The sequence below is a fragment of the Panthera tigris genome, chromosome C1 (genome assembly GCF_018350195.1).
Source record: "Panthera tigris isolate Pti1 chromosome C1, P.tigris_Pti1_mat1.1, whole genome shotgun sequence".
In the NCBI taxonomy this organism is placed as follows: Eukaryota; Metazoa; Chordata; class Mammalia; order Carnivora; family Felidae; genus Panthera; species Panthera tigris.
In genome coordinates, this window is record NC_056667.1 from 33,728,961 (window position 1) to 33,751,137 (window position 22,177).

A 22,177-nucleotide genomic window follows, 5' to 3' on the forward strand; every position below is an offset into this window, starting at 1 on the left:
CAAGAGTCGGTCACTCAACTAACTAAGCCAGGCACCCCAGATGAGCAAAGAATTTGAATAGATCTTTCTCCAAACAAGATCTACAGATAGCCAATAAGCACATGAAAAGATGTTTGACATGATCAATCATCAGGGAAATGAAAATCAAAACCATAAGGAGATACAAATTCACACCCACCAGGATGGCTACAATCAAAAAGATAACAAGTGTTGGCAAGGAGAAATCAGAGCCCTTATACACCACTGGCGAGAATGTAAAATTGTGTATCCTGTTTGGAAAACAGTCCGGCAGTTCCTCAATTAAACATAAGTTTCCAGGGGTGCTTGGGTGGCTCAGTGTGTTAAGCATCCATCTCTTGATTTGGGCTCAGGTCATGATCTCGAGGTTCCTGAGTTTGAGCCCCGTGTCAGGCTCTGTGCGGACAGCCTGGGATTATCTCACTCCTTTTCTCTCTGCCCCTCTGCCTCTCACAGTTTCTCTCTCTCTCTCTCTCTCTCTCTCTCTCTCTCTCCCTCTTTCAAAATAAATAAACTTAAAAAAATACATATGTCCGCACAAAAACTTGTACACAAATGTTTATAGAAACATATTCGTAATGCCAAAACGTGGAAAGAACTCAAATGGTTAATGACGGATAAACAAAATGTGGTCTATCCGCATGGTGGAGTATTATACAGCCATTAAAAGGGAATGATGTACTGACACATGCTACAACATGCGTGAGCCTTGGGAATACCATCTTCAGTAAAGAAGCTAGGCACAAAAGACCACATATTGCATTTTCTTGTATTTCACTCATAGGAAATGTCCAGAATAGGCAAATCTATAGAGGTAGAAAGTAGATGAGTGCCTGCCTAGGGCTGAGTAGGAGGGCAAGAGCTCAAAATTTCAGAGTTCTTCCTGAGGGGACAAAAAAGATCGGATCTAAAATTGACTATGGCTGCACATATATGTGAATACTAAATTCACAATTTAAGTGGATAGATTTATGGCATGTGAATTATATCTCCATAAAAGTGTTAAAGAAAGAAAGCGTGAAGGCAGGGAGATCAGTGATCAGTGAGTTCCAGTAGTGCAGGCAAGAGGTGGTGAGCCGGGGGGGTTGCGGGGGGCGGAGAAGGAATGCACAGGAGGAAGAATCAGGGGAGGGGGTTGACTATGGCAGGGAGGGGAAGGGAAGAATCTAGGATTACTGCCAAGCTTCTGTATAGATGACTGGGTTGATGGAGTTACCAGTCACTAAAAAAAAGCAGCAGCTAATGCTTACATGGTACTTACCTGCCAGGGGCTGTTCCGGGCACTTTGTACATATGAATTCCTTCAATCTTGAACAACCCTCTTAGGTAGGCACCACTGTTATCATCCCCATTTTACAGGAGAGAAAACAAGCTTGGAGACGGTAAGTAACTTAACCAAAGTCTGACAGCTAGGAAATGGCAGAGCTAGATTCAAACCTAGCTATTCTGATTTCAGGGTCTCTCTCTGAAGACGTAATGCTATGCTGCTTCTCTAGCACAGTGGAAAGGGGCCAGACTGGGGTAGAATACAACTTCCAAATTCAACAGATGCATTGATCGTATGCGGCATGCCCCGGGTCCCGGGTCCACATTTCCACTGTGGCCTCCTAGCAGCCAGAGCCCCGCTACAGACAAGGCGGCAATCTGCGGGACAGAGCACCCAGATTCTCAGCCTTGGCTGCCCACACCTGTTCGGGCTTCAGTCCTCACTGTTTCCCTCAGTGGTTGTATTCCTGCAGGGGACGGCCTGGGTTGGGCAGGGGGTGGAGCAAGAGACCAGCCCAGCAGCACAAACTTGTTTCCAGAGAAATAGTGGGAAAGGGAAGAGAAAAGGCCAAGGCACACCTCTCCAAGCCTCAGTAGGCAGACGGCTGGGGAAGGCCTCCCTGAGCACGTTATCCAAGGGGCCCCACTGCAGCCCATCCAGGCCACAAAAACGGAACTCCCGCCAGTCAGCCCTGAGTCATTCCCCCTTGGCCCCCCAAGGAAGGGGTGATTTCCTGCCTCGCCCTCCAGCCAGCTCAGGCTCCTCCCACCGGCTGTGGGTCCTCTTATCTCACCCAGGCCCTCTCCCAGGGCAGAGCCGGCCAACTAGGGGGCTGGCTGCAGGGGCTGGTCTGCCTGTTCCCACAGCAAGAAACGTGGACTCAGGGGTCAAAGAGAGCCCGGCAGGTCAGGAGCCAGGATGTCTCATGGAGGATGGAGGACAGAGGGCTGACCTGACCAGGTCCCCTGCAGCTCTCTCACTTGGGGTCACTGCGGGACAAATACTGGTCCTTTTCCATTTACCTGAAGTAAGCCTCTCTTGATGCCTGTTTTGAACTCAGCCTCCTGCTGCGGGAGAGACTCACACCAGGCCCTGTGCCGGGCACATACTATTAAATAAATGAATGAGACAGAAGAAACAGTGGTCCTAATGAGAAGAAACGGTGGTCCTAATGAGAAGTGCCTCTGTAGTCTCTAAAAGAACAGGCTTTGGAATCAAACAGATCTGAATTCATATCTCAGCTCTGCCCCTTAAGAGTGACTTTGGACAACTCATTTAACCCATCTCAGCTTGCATTTTAGCTTCTGGAGAGTAAGGACGAGGGCCTGATAGAGTCATGGTGTGAAGAAATGAGACCGTGCAATAGCATGGTGCTGACAAATAGCTAGTGTTGATTAATACTAGGTGTTGATTAATGCTAAGATAGGGGGTGAGGGAGGAAGAGGCAGGTTCACTCCCAGCCAGCTTTTCCCCGGGAGGAGTGAGTTAGGAGGACAGTTCCCCTTTGGCAGGGTTCTCAGCTCATCTAGCTCAGATGGAGGCCCAGCACAGCTGTTCACATATAAAAGCAGCCCGACAGAGGCACAAAACTCTGGAGAGAGCCAGAGGAAGGAAAGATTGTTCATAGGCCACCCAAATGTCCTCAAGGCAGCCCTTTGGGACCACCTTTTCCATTTATATCCAGTTAGAACAGCTCAGTCACCATTCCACATCCTCAGGAAGTCCACACCCTCCTGTTTTTACTAGGACCCCTCCCATGGTTCACATCCTCAGGATCACCTCTCAACCTGAATTCTGCGGCTGCCGTCCTATTTCTCCACTCCACAGGTGTCATTTTCTCCCTTTGTTCCTAAAACACCATGAATTAAGGTTGTGTGTAGAGGACACTTTTGTTGAATGTTTTGAGGGTGTTCTAGGGATTCTGAGCATTCGCAGAGTAGGGAATAAACTTCAGACTGAGTATTAGTCATCACTGTTCTGGAACTTTCCTCCGACAGTCCTTCGACTGAAAATCTCACTGGTGAGGCTCTCTTCTCCTCAGGTTGCCGTCCTTCACTTCCTAGCACTCTTCCTTTTTCTCTGGAGTTACCACAATATGCTCCAAAATTCCCACCAATTTCATATTCAGCAAATTTAGCTCTCTCACTCCCTCTTATCAAGGCCATGCCCAAAGGCTCACTCAGTTGTTCATAATCACAAAAGAGCTGCAAGGCCTCTGGAAGGAATATGAATTTGCCTCTCTCTTTTTTAATTAGCCTTTCTCCTCTGTTACATATAGTTGGGGGATAAGAAAAGACTCCCAAGGAGTCATGACTTACGGTCAGTTCTTGAATCACAAAGAAAGTTCCAACAGGCTGAGAGATTGGAGGGTCCTTGTGTCTGGGGGAGCAAGGGACCAAATCCCTGTGGTGGAAAGGTGATTGGGTTTGGAAAATAGTGAAGGGAGCATTGTGGGGAAGAGATTCCAGGAAGGGGAAGATAAAAGGTACAAGGGCCTTTTATGTTCAAGCATCGAGAGAAGAGTCTTGATCCGAAGGACCCTGTGGAGCCATGAAAGGATTTTAAGCAGGGAAAGAATAAAAGCAAATTCGAGGTTCAGAAAAGGCACTGAATAAGGAGATTGGACCATTCACCAACTATCAGAATAGCAAATTTAAAACAACATCGACAAAGGTGTGGAGAAAATACAGTGCTCTGACCCACTGCTAGAACAATTGAACAAGTAGAACAATCATTTTGGAGAGAAGCTTGGTGATGCTGGGAAAGTGATGGAGAGATGGAGAATCCAGGGGCCTGGAGCTACCTATCCCAGACTGTCTCACTGGTGCTGGAAATCTTGGAAAAGGGGGATACAGGTATGGGATCATGAGCGCTATTTCTGTTCCCAGCTCACTATTCAGCGACATCATGTTAGCAGCTTGAAATTGGCCACGGCGGAATATTTGCACCAAAATAGCTGTAAATGCTACCAAACAGGGCTCCTTCCTGCCCCCAGAGAGTGGTTTAACAGCACCCTGCCACGTGAGCCCAGCCTCATCCAGCAACCCCTTAAATTCTCTGAGCAATGGCTACACAGAGATCAAATCCAGGCTTTTGTAAGCCGGGGTTTTGGCTTTATATCCCAACAGAAAAGCCTAGGCCTGCTGACCGGGGCCGGACCTTGAGGAGCCTACTGGAACCGTTTGGCCAAAGAACAGGCAAACCTAAGCAGTCTCCTTTCACCCAGGACTCTTCTAGTTCCTGCTCGATATTCTAAAGAAGCAAAGGACTGGGGAAGGCACCGGTGATGCCTAATACTGAGTCTGAAGTTTACTCTCTACTCTGTGAATGCTCAGCTGTGTGGAAACAGAGAAAAATGGACATGCGACAGAGACAGGTAGCTGGACCTCCTTTCATGCAGGAGCGCAAAGCCCCCATCTCGATCCTCAGATAAAGCCCCTTGTCTTGCGCGTTCTACATCCTAAACCACTATTATACTGCCTCGCTGTAGAGGTCACAGACACAGTAAGGCTTGGATGCTGGAGTGAAGGAAGAATGAAGATTTGAGGACAACTTTCAGGTTCCAGGCTTAGATGCCAGGAGCCTAGGGTGAGATGCAGAACATAGGAAGGGAAAATCCAAAAGGGTGTATGGGAGTTAGAGATATTTGCATTTGGGACTTGGTGAGTTTACGTGAAGTGCCTATGGTACAACAAACAGAGGCATCCAATAAGTAACTGAGAATTCGAAGTTCAAGAGAGTGGTACAGTCTTGGGAGTAATTGGTCTGTAGATGGAATCGAAGCCATGAGATCACTCAGGGAAATAAAGGGCAAAGCAAGGACACCTGGGAAACAACAACATTTAAGAGAAAGAGTAAAGAAAGGAAGAAACTGGGAGAGAATGTTCCAGGGGTAGGAGGAAACCAGGAGAATGTGGTACATTGTAGAAGGCAAGGAAGGAGGAGAATATCAAATGTTGCAGAAAGGTTGAGTGTGATAAGGATTGAGAGGAGAGACACAATGAGGTTATTGTGGCTGGTTGAGAGTGAAGACAGTGGTAGGAGATAAGATTTAAGTAAGCTTGCCCACGTCAAAGCAGGACCTTGTATGCTGCTACAAGGTGTTTGGATGTTATCCTAAGCACAGTTGGAAATCATCAGAGGGTTTAAGCAGGGGAATGAAGAAGTTTGAATTGCATTTTAAACATCTCTCTCTGTCATGTGGAGGACTGGAGGACAGACGGCCCCCAGGTAAGAGGGAAGGCGGTAGGAAGTTACCGCAGTAGTCCAGGCTTGGACTAGCATGGTGGGAAGTGGTAACTAGTGTTCAGATTCACGGTACGTTTTGAAAGAATATTGAATAGGACTTACTAGTGAACTGAATGTAGGGTAAGAGAAAGATAGGAATCAAGGAGTATTGGGGTTTTTGGGTTTGGTCAATTGAGTAGACGGTGGTGCCATTTACAGAGGTGGGTAAGACTAGAGGAAAGAGAAACAAAATCACAGGCTTAGGGGTGGGAACCAGAATCAAGAGTTTTATTTTGGCCAACTTAAGTATAAGATGCCCATTAGACACACAAGTAGAGATGCCAAGTAGGTAGTTGGCAGTCCAACCTGGAGCCCAGAGGAAGTCACAGCTGGAAATACTACTTTTGAAGTCATCGGCATATACATAGCATCAAAGCATTGGGACCCTGTGAACATGAAAGATGTGTTTCCCCTCTCACTTGACCTAGAGGTTGGGTGGCCCTTGACTGGGGGCTGGGGAGGCATCCGAAGTCATCCCCATTGGACAGAGGAAGCTGGTCCTTGTAACCTGAGAGCTGGACAGGAACCAGAACAAACCGGGCCTCAGGGACTTCTTGCAGAGAAACAGTGCCAGAGAAACTAAGCCCTCACAGGAGGGCTAAAGGATTTCCATTTACTCCCTCCAACCCCCCACCCTGCCCCTCCCATCTCTCTATAAGTAACATTAATTCAGGAGGAGGAGAGAAAGGTGATATTGAGGCCACTTAGCCTGCAGAGCCAGCAACGGTAGCCCCAGAGGGGCTAAATATGGGAGTTAATGTGACCTGCACTCCCCTCTACCCCTGCAAGAGTCGAAGCTCCTGAGAGGTGGCATAAAAGCCACCCATAATTAGAGCAGTCCCTGCCTGGGCTTTGGACAAGGGATCATACCTACTCTCTTGCTACTGATGTGAAGAAGATAATCACAAGCTGAGCCACTGAGACCAGTGCTTCTCAAACTTAAATGTGTATTTGAATCATCTGGGGATTTTGGTAAAGTGCAGACTCTGTTTTAGTAGGTCCAGGGTGCGGCCTAAGATCCCACATATCTAACAAGCCCCCAGGTAATGCTGTTGCTGCTGGTCTACAGACCACACTTTGAGTAGCAAAGGACTAGAGGCAGCAGTGGAGACTACACACAATGGAGGGTGCACATCCAGTTTCAGGGAGAATGTGTGCACAAAGTTACAGAACCCATTAAAGTGGAAATAGCCACCATTTTGTTATGGTTGTGAGGCAGTCATTTCCCGGTGGATTTACACCTTCCAGTAGCGTGGTGTGGTCATTAAGCACTTGGATTCTGAAGCTTGACCTCCTGAGCTTTACCTCTCAGTAGGTCTGTGATCTTGGGCAAATCTTTTAACTTCCCTGCATCTCAGTTTCCTCATCTCTATAATGGAAATAAGACTATTGTGAGGAGGAGCTGAGTCAATAGATATAAAGTCCTTAGCACGTAACAGCATAGTAAGTGCTCAGTAAATGTTGCTATTCTTGTTGATAATACGCCCTTCTATAACAGTTGACATAGAAACACACAGAGGCTTAGTCTCCTCCCGGTACACAGTCAAAAATGTAACCCCCATCTCCCTCCCAAAAGACCTGTATCTTCTCTTTCAAATTCCTCCTACCCTCCTGCCCACTCCCACTCTCCCTCCCCTGGCCCTTGGCCCCAGTGTGGTCTGGATGGGCCCCACAGGGGCAGGGACAGGGACAGGACGTGGGGCTGTATCTGACAGGAACCTGAGGGGCTGGCCCGGGAGGGGATTGGGGCCCGGCTTCCTGAGAGGAGGATGGGCTAAGGCAGGCACACAGTGCCGGAGAAGATGCCCTCCTGGGCCCTCCTGGTGGTCACCTCCTGCCTCCTCCTGGCCCCCCAAAACCTGGCACAAGTCAGCAGCCAAGGTGAGGTGTGTGGAGGGTGGAGACCACTTGTACCCAGGAAAAGGGAGCCCTGGGAGGGGTGCAAGGTAGGAGGCTCCCACTAGTCCCCTACCCTTGCCCATAAACATGCCTGGGAGGACCCAGGGCCCAACTCACCAGCTGTTCCTCAGATACCTCCTTGCTGGCCTCGGATTCAGAGCCCCTGAAATGTTTCTCTCAAACCTTTGAGGACCTCACTTGCTTCTGGGATGAGGAAGAAGCAGCACCCAATGGAACATACCAGCTGCTGTATGCTTATCCAGGGTATGTGCTGGGCTGTGCCACACTCCCCTGTATCTGTCCTGTACTTACCTCAGCCGAACCCAGCCCCTGTACCTTCCCTGCATTTGGCCCTATAAGGGGACATGCCCTCAGTAGCTACTTAAAGAACAGATGTGCTTTGGATAGTACCAGTTCAGCCCCTGCATAACCCCCAATCCCACTTATCCCAGGCACTGAGAAGAAAAATGACAGTAATGGAAATAGAAGTTGGGCTTGGGCCCAGACTTGGGTCCTCAGAGCCTGTCATGGTGGCCATGTAGGTAGAACAGACTTCTCCTACTCCCACAGGGAGAAGCCCCGTGCCTGCCCTCTTAGTTTTGAGAATGTGCTGCCCTTTGGAACTCGATACGTGTGCCAGTTTCCAGCCCAGGATGAAGTTCGCCTCTTCTTTCCACTGCACCTCTGGGTGAAGAATATGTTTCTGAACCAGACTGTGACCCAGCGGGTGCTCTTTGTGGATAGTGTGGGTAAGGGCCATCCTCATGTCACCCTGGCCCCTCTATTTGATGCCCTCATCCAGCTCCTAGGATCAGACTGGTTGTGCTCTCTTGGGGCAACATGGATGCCCTTCATTACCAGATGCTAGAGGCACCTCAAGATCCCCTTATCATTCTTCCCAGACTTGGCATCCAAAACTAGACTTCATTTCACACCAGAGACAACCTGTGCCCCACCCCCCATCATTAACCTATTCATCTACTCATTCAACAGTTACAGACTACCTACTATGTGCCAGGCACTGTGCTAGGTGACAAGGATACAGAAATGAAGAGATCCCTGCTCTTGAGGAGCACTGAGTCTAACAAACCTGAAAAGAGGCCACTGTTCTAGTGATGAAAGGAGAAAGGATAAGGAGTTTCCTTGCCCTGGCTTCCAGGAGAGCAATGGTCTGTGATCCTCTAGAACCCAGGGGCTGCCTGCAATCCAGCTTCCAGCTCCTCCCTCTACAGTCCATGGGTTGAACCATAGACTGTGGCACTCAGAGAGTTCTGATGTACCCTGTCTTGCCCTCAGGCCTGCCAGCTCCCCCAAATATCATTAAGGCTGTGGGCGGGAGCCAACCAGGGGAACTTCAGATCAGCTGGGAGACCCCAGCTCCCGAAATCAGTGCTTTCCTGAGGCACGAACTCCGCTATGGCCCCAAGGATCCCAGGAATTCCAGTGCTCTCACAGTCATGCAGCTGCTGCCCACAGAAACCTGCTGTCCAGCTCTGCAGAGACTAAACCCAGCCCCAGCTCCGCACCAGCCTCCGTGTGCTCAGCCCATGATGCCCCAACAGGATCGACCAGAGCAGACCTCCCCAACTAGAGAAGTATCCTGGCCTTCTTCTGCCCTACCTCCTATCTCCGACCCCTAATTTTGCCCCAAGAAAGGACAGGCTGTACTTCAGGGATTCCAGATTGGGTTGGTCTTTGGGGAGTTAGTATGGGCGTGGGAACCATGTCTATTTAGGAATCTCCCACTTTGGGTCATTCATACCAACAAAATTGAGTGTTTCAGGCCTTTGAGGTCATGGGGCTTTCCCTAAAAGTTCTGAACACCACTTGAAACCCACCTACCTGGCCCCTAGTCTGTGTGCATATCTATCCAGTGGGGAACTGGGCATCTCTCAACAGGTACACTGTGGGGCTTCAAATGTAAGAGATGGAGGCTGTCTTGGTTGAGAGGCAGACCTAGATTCTGAGGCTGGGATTCTTCTCCCAAGGCTTCATCTCTGACAGTGATGAGTGGAAGCTGCCTCATCTCAGGGCTCCAGCCTGGTAAATCCTACAAGCTCCAGCTGCGCAGCCAACCTGACGGGGTCTCCCTCCATGGCTCCTGGGGATCCTGGTCCCTCCCCACAACTGTGGACCTGCCTGGAGATGCAGGTGAGTCGACAAAAGAATGGGAAGATGGGGAGGAGATGGAAAAGATCTCTAGAGAGGCCTGGACTGGAAATGGAAGCTCTGAGAGCCACGGTCCTTCCTGATGACCTCAAACTTGCCACTGGACAGAGTGTACTGTATTCAAGGAGAGAACAATGAATGAAAGTAAATATTCCAAGTTATGTGTGAAGATGATCTGGATGCTCTGTAGAGCGGGAATGTGTTGGCCCTGATGGGACTTCCTTCTGTTAACTTAGTGGAGATTGGACTGCAGTGCTTTACCTTGAACCTGAAGAATGTTACCTGTCAGTGGCAGCAACAGAACCACACTAGCTCCCAAGGCTTCTTCTACCACAGCAGGGCGCGGTGCTGTCCCGGAAACAGGTGAGAGCTGAACTGCTGATTGAGCTTGATGTAGTGAGAGAGAGACAATCACACAGAGAGAGATTGTTCGTGGTCCTCTTCACTCCCCTCCTTTATCCCAAAGCCAACTGGCCTCCACGCCCTAATCCTCGGATAGATACTTTACCTTCTTAATCTCCCTCCATCCCCACTGGAATGCCTTGGTTTCGTTCAGATTTAATCATGTCACCTGGACCACTGCAACTGCCTATTTTCTCATTCACCTGCAATTTACCCCTCATGCTGCTGACAGAGTGACCTTTGTTAAACTCAAACTTTGAATGGTCTCCCCTACTCAAATAAGTACTGCAGCCCTCCATTATCTATCAAATCCAATCAAAACCTCGCCTTCAAGAATTACCACCAAGCACCTCACTGATCTGTCACCCCTCCCATATCCAATCTAAAACCATGTCTTATTGATTTTACCTATTAAATATCTCTAGAATCTGCCTGCTTTTCATCACTGCCATTCCCCTAGCTCACTTGGGCTACCAGGAAGACTTATTAACTGGGCACCTCTTGAATCCTCCAAATCATTCTCCACATAGGAACTGCAGTGATTTTTTTTTTTTTTTTTTTTTTTTAGAGAGAGAGAGAGAGAGAGCTGGAACAAGTGAGTAGGGGAGGGGGGCAGAGGGAGAGAGAGAATCTTAAACAGGCTCCTGAGCTAAAATCAAGAGTTGATCAGACATTCAACTAACTGAGCCACTCAGATGCCCCTGGAGTGATCTTTTAAAGTGCAAACATGAATATAACACTCTTGGCTTTAAAGTCTTCAATAGCTTCCCACTAATCTTGGGGAAGGAAGGAAGGAAGGAAGGAAGGAAGGAAGGAAGGAAGGAAGGAAGGAAGGAAGGAAAGATAAAGAACCCTATTGTGGCCTTATAAAGTACCGAAAGACTTAGCCCCTACCTATGCCTTCAGCTTCACCTTACATTATGCTGTCTTTTCCTCTCTGACTCTTTGGTCCCCTGTTATCTGCCATAGTCTCTCCTGCCTCTGGGTCTTTGCACTTGCTATCTACCCAGCCCTCCTGTCTTAACTTCTACTTACCCTTCAATTTTCAACTCAAATGTCACCTCCTCAGGGAACCCTCCCCTGATCCTCCCCATTGGGTCCAATTATACATACTTATTGTACCATACACCTCTCCTTCTTAAGTACTTATCATAGTTACAATTTTACATTCATACTTTATGGAGTTATTTGACCGACATTATCACTCTTTCTCAGAACTCCAATTGAGAAAGGCTGATCTTGACTATACATGATCCCTAAGGGCAAAGTCAATGTCTGCTTTTACTCACCAATGTATTCTCACCTACCACAGTGCCTAGAACATAGAGGGTACTCAGTAAACAAATGTTAAATTAATGAATACTGAAAAGAACCACCATTAACAGCTTTAATGTATTCTTCCAGTTTTTCTATGTACTTAAACATGTCTATACACAACATTTAATTTTCAATATAAGTTGGATCCCATTATATTTGTGGTTTGCTAACTTACTTTCTTTACTTAAAAATATGTCTTAGAGGGGCGCCTGGGTGGCTCAGTTGGTTAAGCATCCAACTTCAGCTCAGGTCACGATCTCACAATTCATGAGTTCGAGTCCCACATTGGGCTCTGTGCTGACAGCGCAGAGCCTGCTTGGGATTCTCTCTCTCTCTCTCTCTCTCTCTCTCTCTCTCTGCCCCTCCCTCGCTCATGCTGTGTGTGTGTCTCTCTCTCAAAGATGAATAAACATTAAAAAAAAATTTAGTATGTCTTGGAGCCCATTACAAAAAGATGTAACTCATTCTTTTAAATAACTGCACAGATTTCCATAGTCTAGAAGTGCCATGAATGGATTAAAGAGGAGCAAAACTGAAGTCATCATTTCTTCTACCAAAAGCTGCTCCTCCTTCTTTGTCTTCCACCCTACCATCAACTTGGTTTTTCAGGCCTGAAACATGGGAATCACTCTGGACTTCTGCCATTTCCCCACCCTCCAGATCCAATCAGAAATGGTCTTATCATTTCTACCTCTTCAGTAGCCCCTCAACCCATATATTTTACTCCACCCCCATTGTCACAACCCCAGTTCAGGTCCTCATCACCTCATACATGGAAACCATAAAAGTGTCCTAATAGATTTCCCTGCTTCTAGTCTGCCCTCACGAATTCTTTCCTACGACCTGCAGTTACAGTGATCTTCCCAAAGTACAATGCTAATTATGACAATTTTTCAGTTTAAAAGTCTTAAATGTCTCCATAATCACTGTAAGATTAAGCTCAAGCTCTTTACAAAGGTCATAAGGCCATCTATGACCTTAGTCTGCCCTCTCCCATTTACCACTCGCCACTAGGCCCTCTAAGCTAAGAGCATTCTGCACACTTCTAATTTCCCCCAAAGCACTATATCTCTTATCTGTGCACAAGCATGTGCCTCGTATGTCTCTTTGTCCCCTCTGCCTATCCTATTTACAGTCCAAGATGCAGTCTAAGCACTGCCTTGTCCAGGAAGTATTCTCTGACCCTCCCTGTCTGGGTTAGATTATCCTCCTTGATATGCCCCCCCAACCAGCCAGTGCACACCACAGAAAAATACCATCTGTCTGTTTTTCTGCCTCTTCCACTGGAATGAGAGCTCCTTGATTATTCCTCTATGTATTCATAGTGCCCAGCACAGTGCCTGGCACATGGTATCAATTATTTGCTGAATAAAGAAGTAAACATATAAATATATTAATAAATAATTTTAGTAACAGCTAGCCATTTGGGCATTATAATCAGGAAGGAGACATGATTCACTTGTGCAATAAACGGTTATTGAGGGTGACTATGTGGCAGGCATTGGAATAGAGTAACAAATGAAACAGAAAAGTTTCCACAATGTTGGGGCTTACATTTTAGTCAGGGGGAAAGGAAGGAGTGACAAAGAAGTAAAGAAATCAAGAAACAAGGTTATATGGTAGAGACTAAGTGGGGTGGGGGGTGGGTGCTAATCTAGACTTTATGGTCTAGAGAACCTAGAGACCACACCTAAGTGGCAAAAAAGAATGAGTCACATGAAGACCTAGAGTCAGAGCAACCCAGGGCAAGGTGAAGTGCAAAGGCAGTACATGTGGCATATCCATAGCACAGAAAGAAGGCCCATGTGGATGAAGGGTGGTAAACGGGTGTGAGAATTATAGGAGAATGGCCAGGTAGGGAAGAGTTAAATCATATAGGGCCCTGTGGTCCCCGGTATGGAGTTTGGATTCAAGGTGGGACAGAGAGCCATTGAAGGATTTTAAGCAGAAGAGTGACGTGATGTGATTTTCATTTTAAAAAGATAGGTTTCTCTGTGAAATTATAAAGAAGTACAGACAGAAGCAGAGTCACCAGTTAGAACTTTGCCTTAATCCAGGCAGGAGACAGAGGTAGTTCATCTCACATGGCAGTGTTAAAGATTTCAGTAAGTGGACAGATTTGTGATATATGCTGGACATTAGCAGATCAACACTTGGGAAGCAAATTCTGGTAGCTATGTGGAGAACAAACTGAAAGGAGTGGACAATGAAGGCAGTAAAGCCAGTTGGGGAGAATGTTGTAATAATGTTATAGTAAACTAATATATAGAGGTGACTAACAGAGCTGCTGTACAACAGATTAAAAACATAAGTATGTTTCCACCAGACAGATGAAGTCTCTTTGAAACAATCCAGTGAAGTAGGTGTTATTAATCCATTTTATCGATGAAGAAATGGAAGCAAAGATCAATCAAACAATCTACCAGAGTTGTATACCAATAAGCCAAGACATGAACTCTATAGCTCATGCTATTTTCATGTATCATCTAGCTCTTTCCCTAAGAGTTAGAGGCTGGACACCAAAGTAAAATTCAGAAAACAAAACACCATGGCAGGAAGACAGAGAAAGGTCTGGAAGCTGAGGGAGGAGTCACATTATGGTCCCTACAGGCCATATCCCCTGTGGGATGGGAATTATCAGGATTAGTCTCTGATGCAGGCCTGATTCAATAACTCTATGGGGATGATTCTTAGGGACCCCATCTGGGAGAAGTGTGAAGAGGAGAAAAATCCAGGATTACAGCCCTCCCAGTTCTCTCGCTGCCACTTCAAGTCACGAAATGACAGTGTTATTCACATCCTTGTGGAGGTGACCACAGCCCAGGGTGCTATTCACAGCTACTTGGGCTCCCCTTTCTGGATCCGCCAGGCTGGTAAGAACTTTCTTCCCTTCTCCTCCCACATAGTTCCTGCCCCGACCACTCCTGACCCCTTGCCCAGCATCACCAGTTCTGGTACTTCTGACCCATGGCCCTGGTGGCATGATATCTCATGCACAGAAGGGCTTAGGCCAGTCCTGCTGGCATCCCTGTAGTGCTCATCCCCACTCCAAACTTGCACTGGAGGGAGGTCTCCAGCGGGCAGCTGGAATTGGAATGGCAACACCCATCATCGTGGGGAGCCCGAGAGACCTGCTATCAGCTCCGATACACAGGAGAAGGCCATCAAGACTGGAAGGTACGATCGAGGGGAAAATGCCCACAGACGTCACTACACACGGTATTCCTGAGTTTTATTGGATCTGTTATCGAGAGTGAAGGTGTCCATGTATCTATGTCTGGGTTTGTAGATCTATGTTTATCTGATTCAACTGGTATCTTAATCTCTCTTTGACATTTGATACTGTTGACTACTGCCATTTAAAATTTTGCCTTCCCTTTGCCTTTGGGATCAGTTTCTCCGGATTCTCATACTATTTCTCTGGCTGAACCATCTCACTCTTTCCTGCTTTTATTCTCATTAACCACACATATATACAACTTCTTACCAGACAGCTCTACATAAAAGCCCCCAGGGGCATTTCAGACCCAGTATATCCAAAACTAAACTCATCTTCCTCCCCAAGCTTATTTTACCTTTTTATTGAGGTATAAGTTACATTCAGTAAAGTACACAGATCTTAAATATACGATTAATTTGTACATGTATACACCCATGTAACTATTACCCACATCAAGATAAAGGTTATTTCTAGCATCCCAGAAGCTCCTTGTGCCCCTTACAGTCACACACCCCCCCAAGGCAACTACTATTTTGACACCACTACTATTTTGATAAGTTTTCGCTGTTGTTGAACTTAACAAAATGGAACCATACAGTATTTCATCCTCAAACTTACTTCTCTGTTCCCTATCTGACAATGGCACTACCACTTACCCAGTTATCCAAGCCTGGAGTCATACTGGACTCTTCTTCCTTTTCCCTTGTCCCTTCCCTCCATTTATCAACAAGTAAGTTGAGTTTATTGTACCGACAGTCCTCACATCCCTACTACCACTGCCTTCGCCTCATCTTTGACCACCCAGCCTGGCCCTCCATGCTCTTAGCACACAGAACTACTCTGTAACCCCCAACCAAGCAACTCAGGCAGCCTGACATGCTTCTTCATGTTCCTATAGTCCCCTACTTATATCATCATTATAGCACTAATTACTTGTAATAATTTACTGGTTTGCATGTCTTCCTCATTAGACTTGTGAGAAACCATGTTTCATTCATCCTTTTCCCCAGTGCCCAGCCCAGCACTTGGCATATCACCAGCAGTTCCTAAGTGTTCGCCACATGATTGCTAGTCTCCCTGCCTGTCCACACGACGCTTGTTCTCTCTGTTTGGAATCTGTCCTTGTGCCCCCAGCACCTAGCATCCGCTCCTGGATGCGTGTTACTTGTGAACAATCTGTGTGGCCCTGAGTATCTGAATGTGCCCGGGGTTTCCATCGCCCGACCTGGACCCTGGTGAGCACCTCTGGCGGGATGTCCGCGTGTCCTGGTCAGTGTGTGTGTGCTTTGGGGTCAGGATGAGTAGTTAGTTCTCCGTGCAACGAGGTCTGTGTGCCAGCGTGTGTGTCGGGGCGCGTCTAAGGCCTGGCGTGCCTGGGGAGGGCGAGACCGCTGTCAGGGAGAGGCTCTCCGCCAGGATGCATGTTTTCTGTCAAGGAGGCTCGTTGAGGGGAGGGAGGGAGATCCCCGAAGATTCAAAGCTGTACGCTTCTGGCCAAAAGGATGCCAGGCTCTCGAGGCCGCGACGCCGGCAGGCCGCCGCCCGGAGCCTGCCCACCGGCTCCTTCCCCCTCCGCGCAGGTGCTGGAGCCGCCTCTCGGCGCCCGGGGAGAGACCCTGGAGCTGCGCCCGCGCTCCCGCTACCGCTTACAGCTCCGCGCCAGGCTCCACGGCCCCACCTACCAAGGCCCCTGGAGCGCCTGGTCAGATCCAGTGAGCGTAGACACTGCCTCCGAGACTGGTGAGGGCCCGGCCGGGGCAAGGCGCTCTGCGTCTGCGCTACTGGAGGGGCGCTGGCGCAGCGAGGGGCGGGCCGTGAGGGGCGGGGCCGGGGTGGGGTCTGGCCGGCCTGGGGGCGGGGCTCCAGCCTGGGGCGGCAGAGGTCAGACTGGTTTCGTCCCTTAGCCTGGATCTCCTTGGTGACCGCTCTGCTCGTGGTGCTGGGCCTCAGCACCCTCCTGGGCCTGCTGCTGCTGAGGTGGCAGTTTCCTGCGCACTACAGGTACCGCCCCGGTCACGCGGGAGACGGGACCGTGGTCCGGGTGGGGCCAGAAGCCTCTAAACAAGCATCCCAGGGTTTCTCAATGACACCCGCCCTCCCGAGGACCGCAGGGCCACACCTGTGGCTTCAGCCACCTCCGGCACGTCTCCCCTGGGAGTCGCACCGCCTGCTTACACTCTAACATGCCCGCTATCCTGGACACCTCAAACAACCCCACCTCCTGGCTCCTCATCTCAGCAACAAGGCTTCTGTCTGTCCACCCATCGCTCAGACCAGAACACTGGACACCTCCCTCCCCTTTATCTAGTCTGGCCTGGTCTGGTCATTCCACCTCCTAAACCTCCCTCAAATAGTGGCCCCCTTTTTCTAGCCCTACAGACACTACCGGGCTCACTGAAACAGAACCTCTTCTCCCTCCAATCTAGCCTCTCACAGCCACCCAAATAGTCTCTTTAAAATGCACACATGGATTGGCTACTCTCCTCCTTAAGTCTCATGACTAGCTCCCCAGGGTAGAGTCCAGACTCTGGAATGACAAGCAAGGCTGTGTAAAATCTGGCCCCTGCCAGAATTTGCACACCCTCACCCCCACACTGTGCTTCAGCCTTGCCAAACTGTTGGTGATTTCCTCCACAAATCAAGTGGTTTTACTTCTCAGTGCAGGGGATATGATGTCCCCTCTGCCAGGAATACCCTCCCTGGATGACTAATACCCTTTTACCTTTAAATAACTTTCTCCACCAACTCCTAGAAAACTTTCCTAACCCTAGCCTCTTGGCTACTCTCTTTGTGCCCAGTACAGACTTCTATCACAGTACCAGTAGCATTTTACGGTATTTATTTCTTTATATGTCTTCCCTCTACCTTACTTGGTCATCTTTAAATCCTCAGCACAAAGCCTGCCAAATAGCACATCCTTAAATAAATATTATTAATGACTTGTTTATATGGGAAGACTAAGGCTGAGAAGAAATGCCATTGGAAGTTATAAACAACTAAAGAGAGAGAAAACAAACAAAAACATTAGGATAGTATCCTTACGCTTCAGTCCCTCCATTGGTAACATCTCTTGGTTCTTGAAGGCCTAGCTCAAAAGACAAGTCCTCCAAGCAGCCTCTTTTGGTGACCCTAGGCTAGGTTAGATGTCCCTCCTCTGTGCTCCCATCTCTCCTTGAACATACATGTCTTTCTTTGAATTTTTAATCCACTCATATGTATGAGCAGACCAGATTGTAGCCTCTATGCAGGTAATCAGACCCAACAAAAAAATTGGGGGAGAGGAGGAAGGTGATGCTGCTGAACCAGGCATACTCAGTTCCTTGTCCCCAGTTTGCCAGATAAATCACTCCTCCCCTTGGAGAGATATGAATGAGGTAGCAAAAGAAGCCTGAAATGTTCAGCTAAAGTCTTTCCATGTGGAAATATGAGCCGAAAGAATTGGAGGTTCCCCCAACATACCTTAATCCATACTCTTCCCAGAGAGACCACCTTCCCCAGTGACTTGGTAATAAACCCCTCTGGTTCTCTTCATTCACCCATTCAGCTAATTTTTTGAGCACCTACTCTGGGCCAGATAGTGTTCTATACCCTGGAGGACTGAGCAAATAGACAAACTCTTTGTGCTCATGGAGTTTATATTTTAGTGGAGTGAGACAGACACCGCCCCCCCCCCCTGGCAAAATGTGTAATAATATAATACATATACAATAAGTGCTATAAAGAAAAATAAAGCAGAGCGGGAAATAGGGATGGGGAAGGGAAGTGATAGTATTTTAGACATGGCAGTCAGAGAAGGCCTCTCTGACAGGATGACATTTGAGCAGAGGCCCAAATGAAATGAGGAAACAAATCAAGAGGCAGAGAAAATGGCAAGTACAAAGGCGCTGAAGCAGGGGTGTTTGAGGATACTCAAACCCCTTTTTTGAAACTCCCCACCACTGACTGCCCTTCCCTCCTTTTCACCTATGCTCCTCTACCTTCCTTTATTGCCTTGACTACACTCTTACCTCTCCGAGCCTTACTCCCTGATCTCAGCTGCACGCCCACCTCAGTGGTCTCCTCCTCCCTCCTAATTCACTCCTGTAACTCAGTCTCCTTCTCTTCCTTCTCCCCAAGGAGTCTGAAGCATGCCCTGTGGCCCTCACTTCCAGACCTGCACCGGGTCCTAGCCCAGTACCTTAGGGATACTGCAGCACTGAGTCCAGTGAGTGCATTCCCTTCCACCCTCCCCACCACCAGCCCTGCCTGCACCCGGACCCTTTCCCCACGTACGCTTTTCCAAGACCCCTGCCCACCAGCATACCATCCCTAAGCTCTACCCCCAGCCTAACCCTCCTTCCTGCACAATCCAGGTCTTCCTCCCACAGGACCTGCTCTAATCTGGACTCCTTCCCCCCCCCCCCCCGCCCATCTCTCCCAGCCCAAGACTGCAGTCTCAGATGCCTGTGAGGAAGTGGAACCCAGCCCCCTTGAAATTCTACCCAAGTCCTCAGAGAAGACTCCCGTGGCCCTGTGTTCCTCCCAGGCCCAGATGGACTACCGAAGACTGCCTCCTTCTTGCCTGGGGACCATGCCTCTGTCTGTGTGCCCACCAATGGCTGAGATGGGGTCTTATTGTACCACTCACATTGCCAACCATTCCTACTTACCTCTAAGCTGCTGGCAGGCCCCTCTCTCCCAGTACCCTGGACAGATCCAAACCCACCAGACCTCTTTTCCCAACCTCCCTACCCACTCCAACCCCACAACACAAACCTCTCAGACCTCACGTCCATCCCCCTCTGTCTGTCCTCATAGTTGGGCTCCACGACACTGACCACTGATGACGACCTTTGGTACTGCTGCTGACATAAAGCCAGGACCCTCGCTTCTCACGCCAGGCTCATTTGACCAAGCTGTTCTAATTTTCACCCGTTTTCTCTCTCCTCTCTAATGCTGGACTCCTTGAAAAGACATCTCCACATCCCCACTTCCCATTTGCTCTTCAGATTAGTTAGTTCCCCTACTTTGCTAAGGAAACTACCCAGGCAGAGTTCACTTCAAACTATGAAATTGCAAGATCAAGTAGGATCTTATCAGTCCTCAATTTATTTGATCTCTCTGTGGCATCTGTCATGGTAGCTACTCATTTCCCCTTTAAATTCTCTCCTACCTTGGCTTCCATAATATTGCCATCTCTCCTGGCTCTGAGTATAGGAGTAGTGAAAGCATAAACTCTGGAATCAGAACTGGGTTCAATTCCTCTCTTACCCACTTGTTAGCTGTGTGACCTTGGGCACATAACTTAAAGTCTTTGAGCCTTGGTTTCTTGTTTATTAAAATAGGGATAACGACAGAACCTCACAGACTTGTGAAGAGAATTGAGATAACCCAAATACAGCACAATGCCTAGGACATAGTAAGTGTTTAATATATCTGAACTATTGTAATTATTCCTTCCTATTATTCTCTTATCCAGGCATGTTTTCCACCCCTTAATTATTATAGTTCTTCAAGAGTCTATTGATTTTCCTATAAGCTGATCATTCCAAAGTTCTTATCTGCAGCCCTGACTTCTACTACAGTACCTGTGATGCTTTATGCAAGTGACTGTTTACATGTTTGTCTCCCACTACTAGATTGTGAGCTCCTTGAAGGCAAGCAATGTGATTTATTTGTCTTTTCCCCCCAGCACCTAGAGCAGTGCTTGGCGCATGGGAGTAGGCCTTCAATAAATGTTTTCTAAATGAAGAAAATCTTTCTGGACAATGCCCCCTTAACCTCATGCCAAGCTCCCTCATTCTCTAAGCCATTCATTTTCAGCAGTAAATGTGCTTAGGCCATTCTGTTTATAGATTCCCCTGACTCATTCAAATTCACAAATAAATGGTATTTTTTGCTGGCTCCAAACATACCCACTGTATTAGTCAGGGTCTTGGCAGAAAGAGTACACTCGAACTGGGCATCTTGATGAGTTTAATAAAGGCCATAGTTATAAAGATAAGGCAGGATTTAGGAAAACCATCAAGGACTAGTGCAGCACCCAAGCCCTAGCAATAACTGGGAGCTGGTACCACCCCTAGGCATCAAGGGGTAAGGGGGGAGTGTGGTTACCAGATAGTGAGAGAGTAGCTCTAAGAGAGGGCTGCCTGACAGGAGCAGTGGCCTTTGGTAGAAAGATACAACCAACCTGTAGGGACATGGCAGGGAGGGAGCCGGGAATAAATAGCTCATGCTCACTCTACCCCCATCCTCTGTTCTCCTCTGTATTAGTTTGCTAGCACTGCTGTAACAAAGTACCACAAAGTTGGTGGCTTAAACAACAGAAATGTATTGTCTCACGGTTCTGGAGCCTGGAAGTTCAGGGTGTCATTAGGGTTGGTTCCTTCCAAGAGCTGTGAGGAACAATCTGTTCCGGGTCTCTCCCCTAGCTTCTGGTGGGTTTCCTGGCAATCTTGGTGTTCCTCGGCTTCTAGAAGCATCACCCCCAACTCTGTCTTTATCTTCACATGGCATTCTCCTGTGTGTATCTGTGTCTAAGCTTCCCCATTTTATAAGGACACCAGTTTCACTGGATTAGGGCCCACTGAAACAACCTCATCTTAACTAATTATATCTGCAATGATCCCTATTTCCAAATAAGGTTCCACTCTGGAGTATTGGGGTTAGGAATTCAACATATGAATTGGTGGGGGGTGGGGAGACGCAATTTAATCCATAGTATCCTCCCATTTGTGGAACCCAAACAGAAACCAAAGCCCAAGGTAATCCATTGAGGTAAGCCATATAAATCAGCCTCACAGGGTACAGCGCATGGTAGATAGGGACAAAGAGTGGGTCTGAATGGGACAAATGGATGACATCCAGTATACTTGTTTTCCAGAATTCCTTCCACTAGCTATGGTCAAGGCTCCAACTCTATTCCTAGGGACTCAAGACTAAGATTAGAGCCAAACCACTAAACTTCTCACCTTTACACCCACTCAGCCATCATGTCCTCACCACTTTTACTTCCTAGGGTCCATCTCCTCCATCTCTACTGAGCTATTGCTACAGCCTTCCAACTAATATCTCTGCCTCCAGTATCTCTCCTTAAACCCAACCTGTATGTTACCTCCAGACTGACTTTCCTATTCATCCCACTCCATACCTCTAAATCTTTAGCTTCACTCTTCAGAACCTGATCTCCTCCTCTTCTAGTGTTTCCCTACATTAGGATTAAAAGTGTTAACACAACGCAAAGCACATAGTAAATACTCAGTGTTTATTGAGCTATTTTTATTATCCCAACTGGGTTCTTCTACCCCCTGGATGTCACCAAATTTTATTCCTTCCATACCCTTTGCTTTCCTAGATTCAAGTCCTTCAGGTGGGAGTTCCCCCATCTAATCAGCAACTTGGCCTCTAATTATCCTTCTTTAAAGCCTTGTTCTCCTTCCCTCCAGCCTAAGACTAGTGCAGTACCCCAGCACTAGCAATGGTGGGGAGTGGGACTACCCCTAGGCATCAAGGAGGGAGGGGGGAGGGGAGTGTGGTTACTAGATTGTGAGAGAGTAGCTCTAAGAGAGGGCTGCCTGACAGGAGCAGTGACCTTTGGTAGACTAGAAAGCCTTCTTTCT

At 47.9% G+C, this 22,177-nt stretch overlaps 1 protein-coding gene across 1 annotated transcript; it reads left to right on the top strand.

Annotated features, from left to right (window-relative positions):
* The first annotated feature begins 7,315 nt into the window (after positions 1–7,315).
* On the top strand, positions 7,316–20,834 carry MPL (MPL proto-oncogene, thrombopoietin receptor). The gene is made up of 12 exons (XM_042996854.1): positions 7,316–7,453; positions 7,603–7,735; positions 8,042–8,220; positions 8,768–9,066; positions 9,460–9,622; positions 9,877–10,003; positions 14,054–14,232; positions 14,394–14,536; positions 16,160–16,319; positions 16,484–16,580; positions 18,696–18,783; positions 19,000–20,834. The coding sequence occupies exons 1-12, from the start codon at positions 7,375–7,377 to the stop codon at positions 19,393–19,395; spliced, it is 2,043 nt and encodes a 680-aa protein (XP_042852788.1). The 5' UTR covers positions 7,316–7,374; the 3' UTR covers positions 19,396–20,834.
* Positions 20,835–22,177: the final 1,343 nt, after the last annotated feature.

Coding starts and splice junctions, on each gene's coding strand:
- MPL (XM_042996854.1), top strand. CDS start 7,375: ATGCCCTCCTGGGCCCTCCTGGTGGTCACCTCCTGCCTCCTCCTGGCC. Junction 14,537..16,159: donor AAGGCCATCAAGACTGGAAG/GTACGATCGAGG, acceptor CCCTCCGCGCAG/GTGCTGGAGCCGCCTCTCGG. Junction 16,581..18,695: donor CAGTTTCCTGCGCACTACAG/GTACCGCCCCGG, acceptor CTTCTCCCCAAG/GAGTCTGAAGCATGCCCTGT.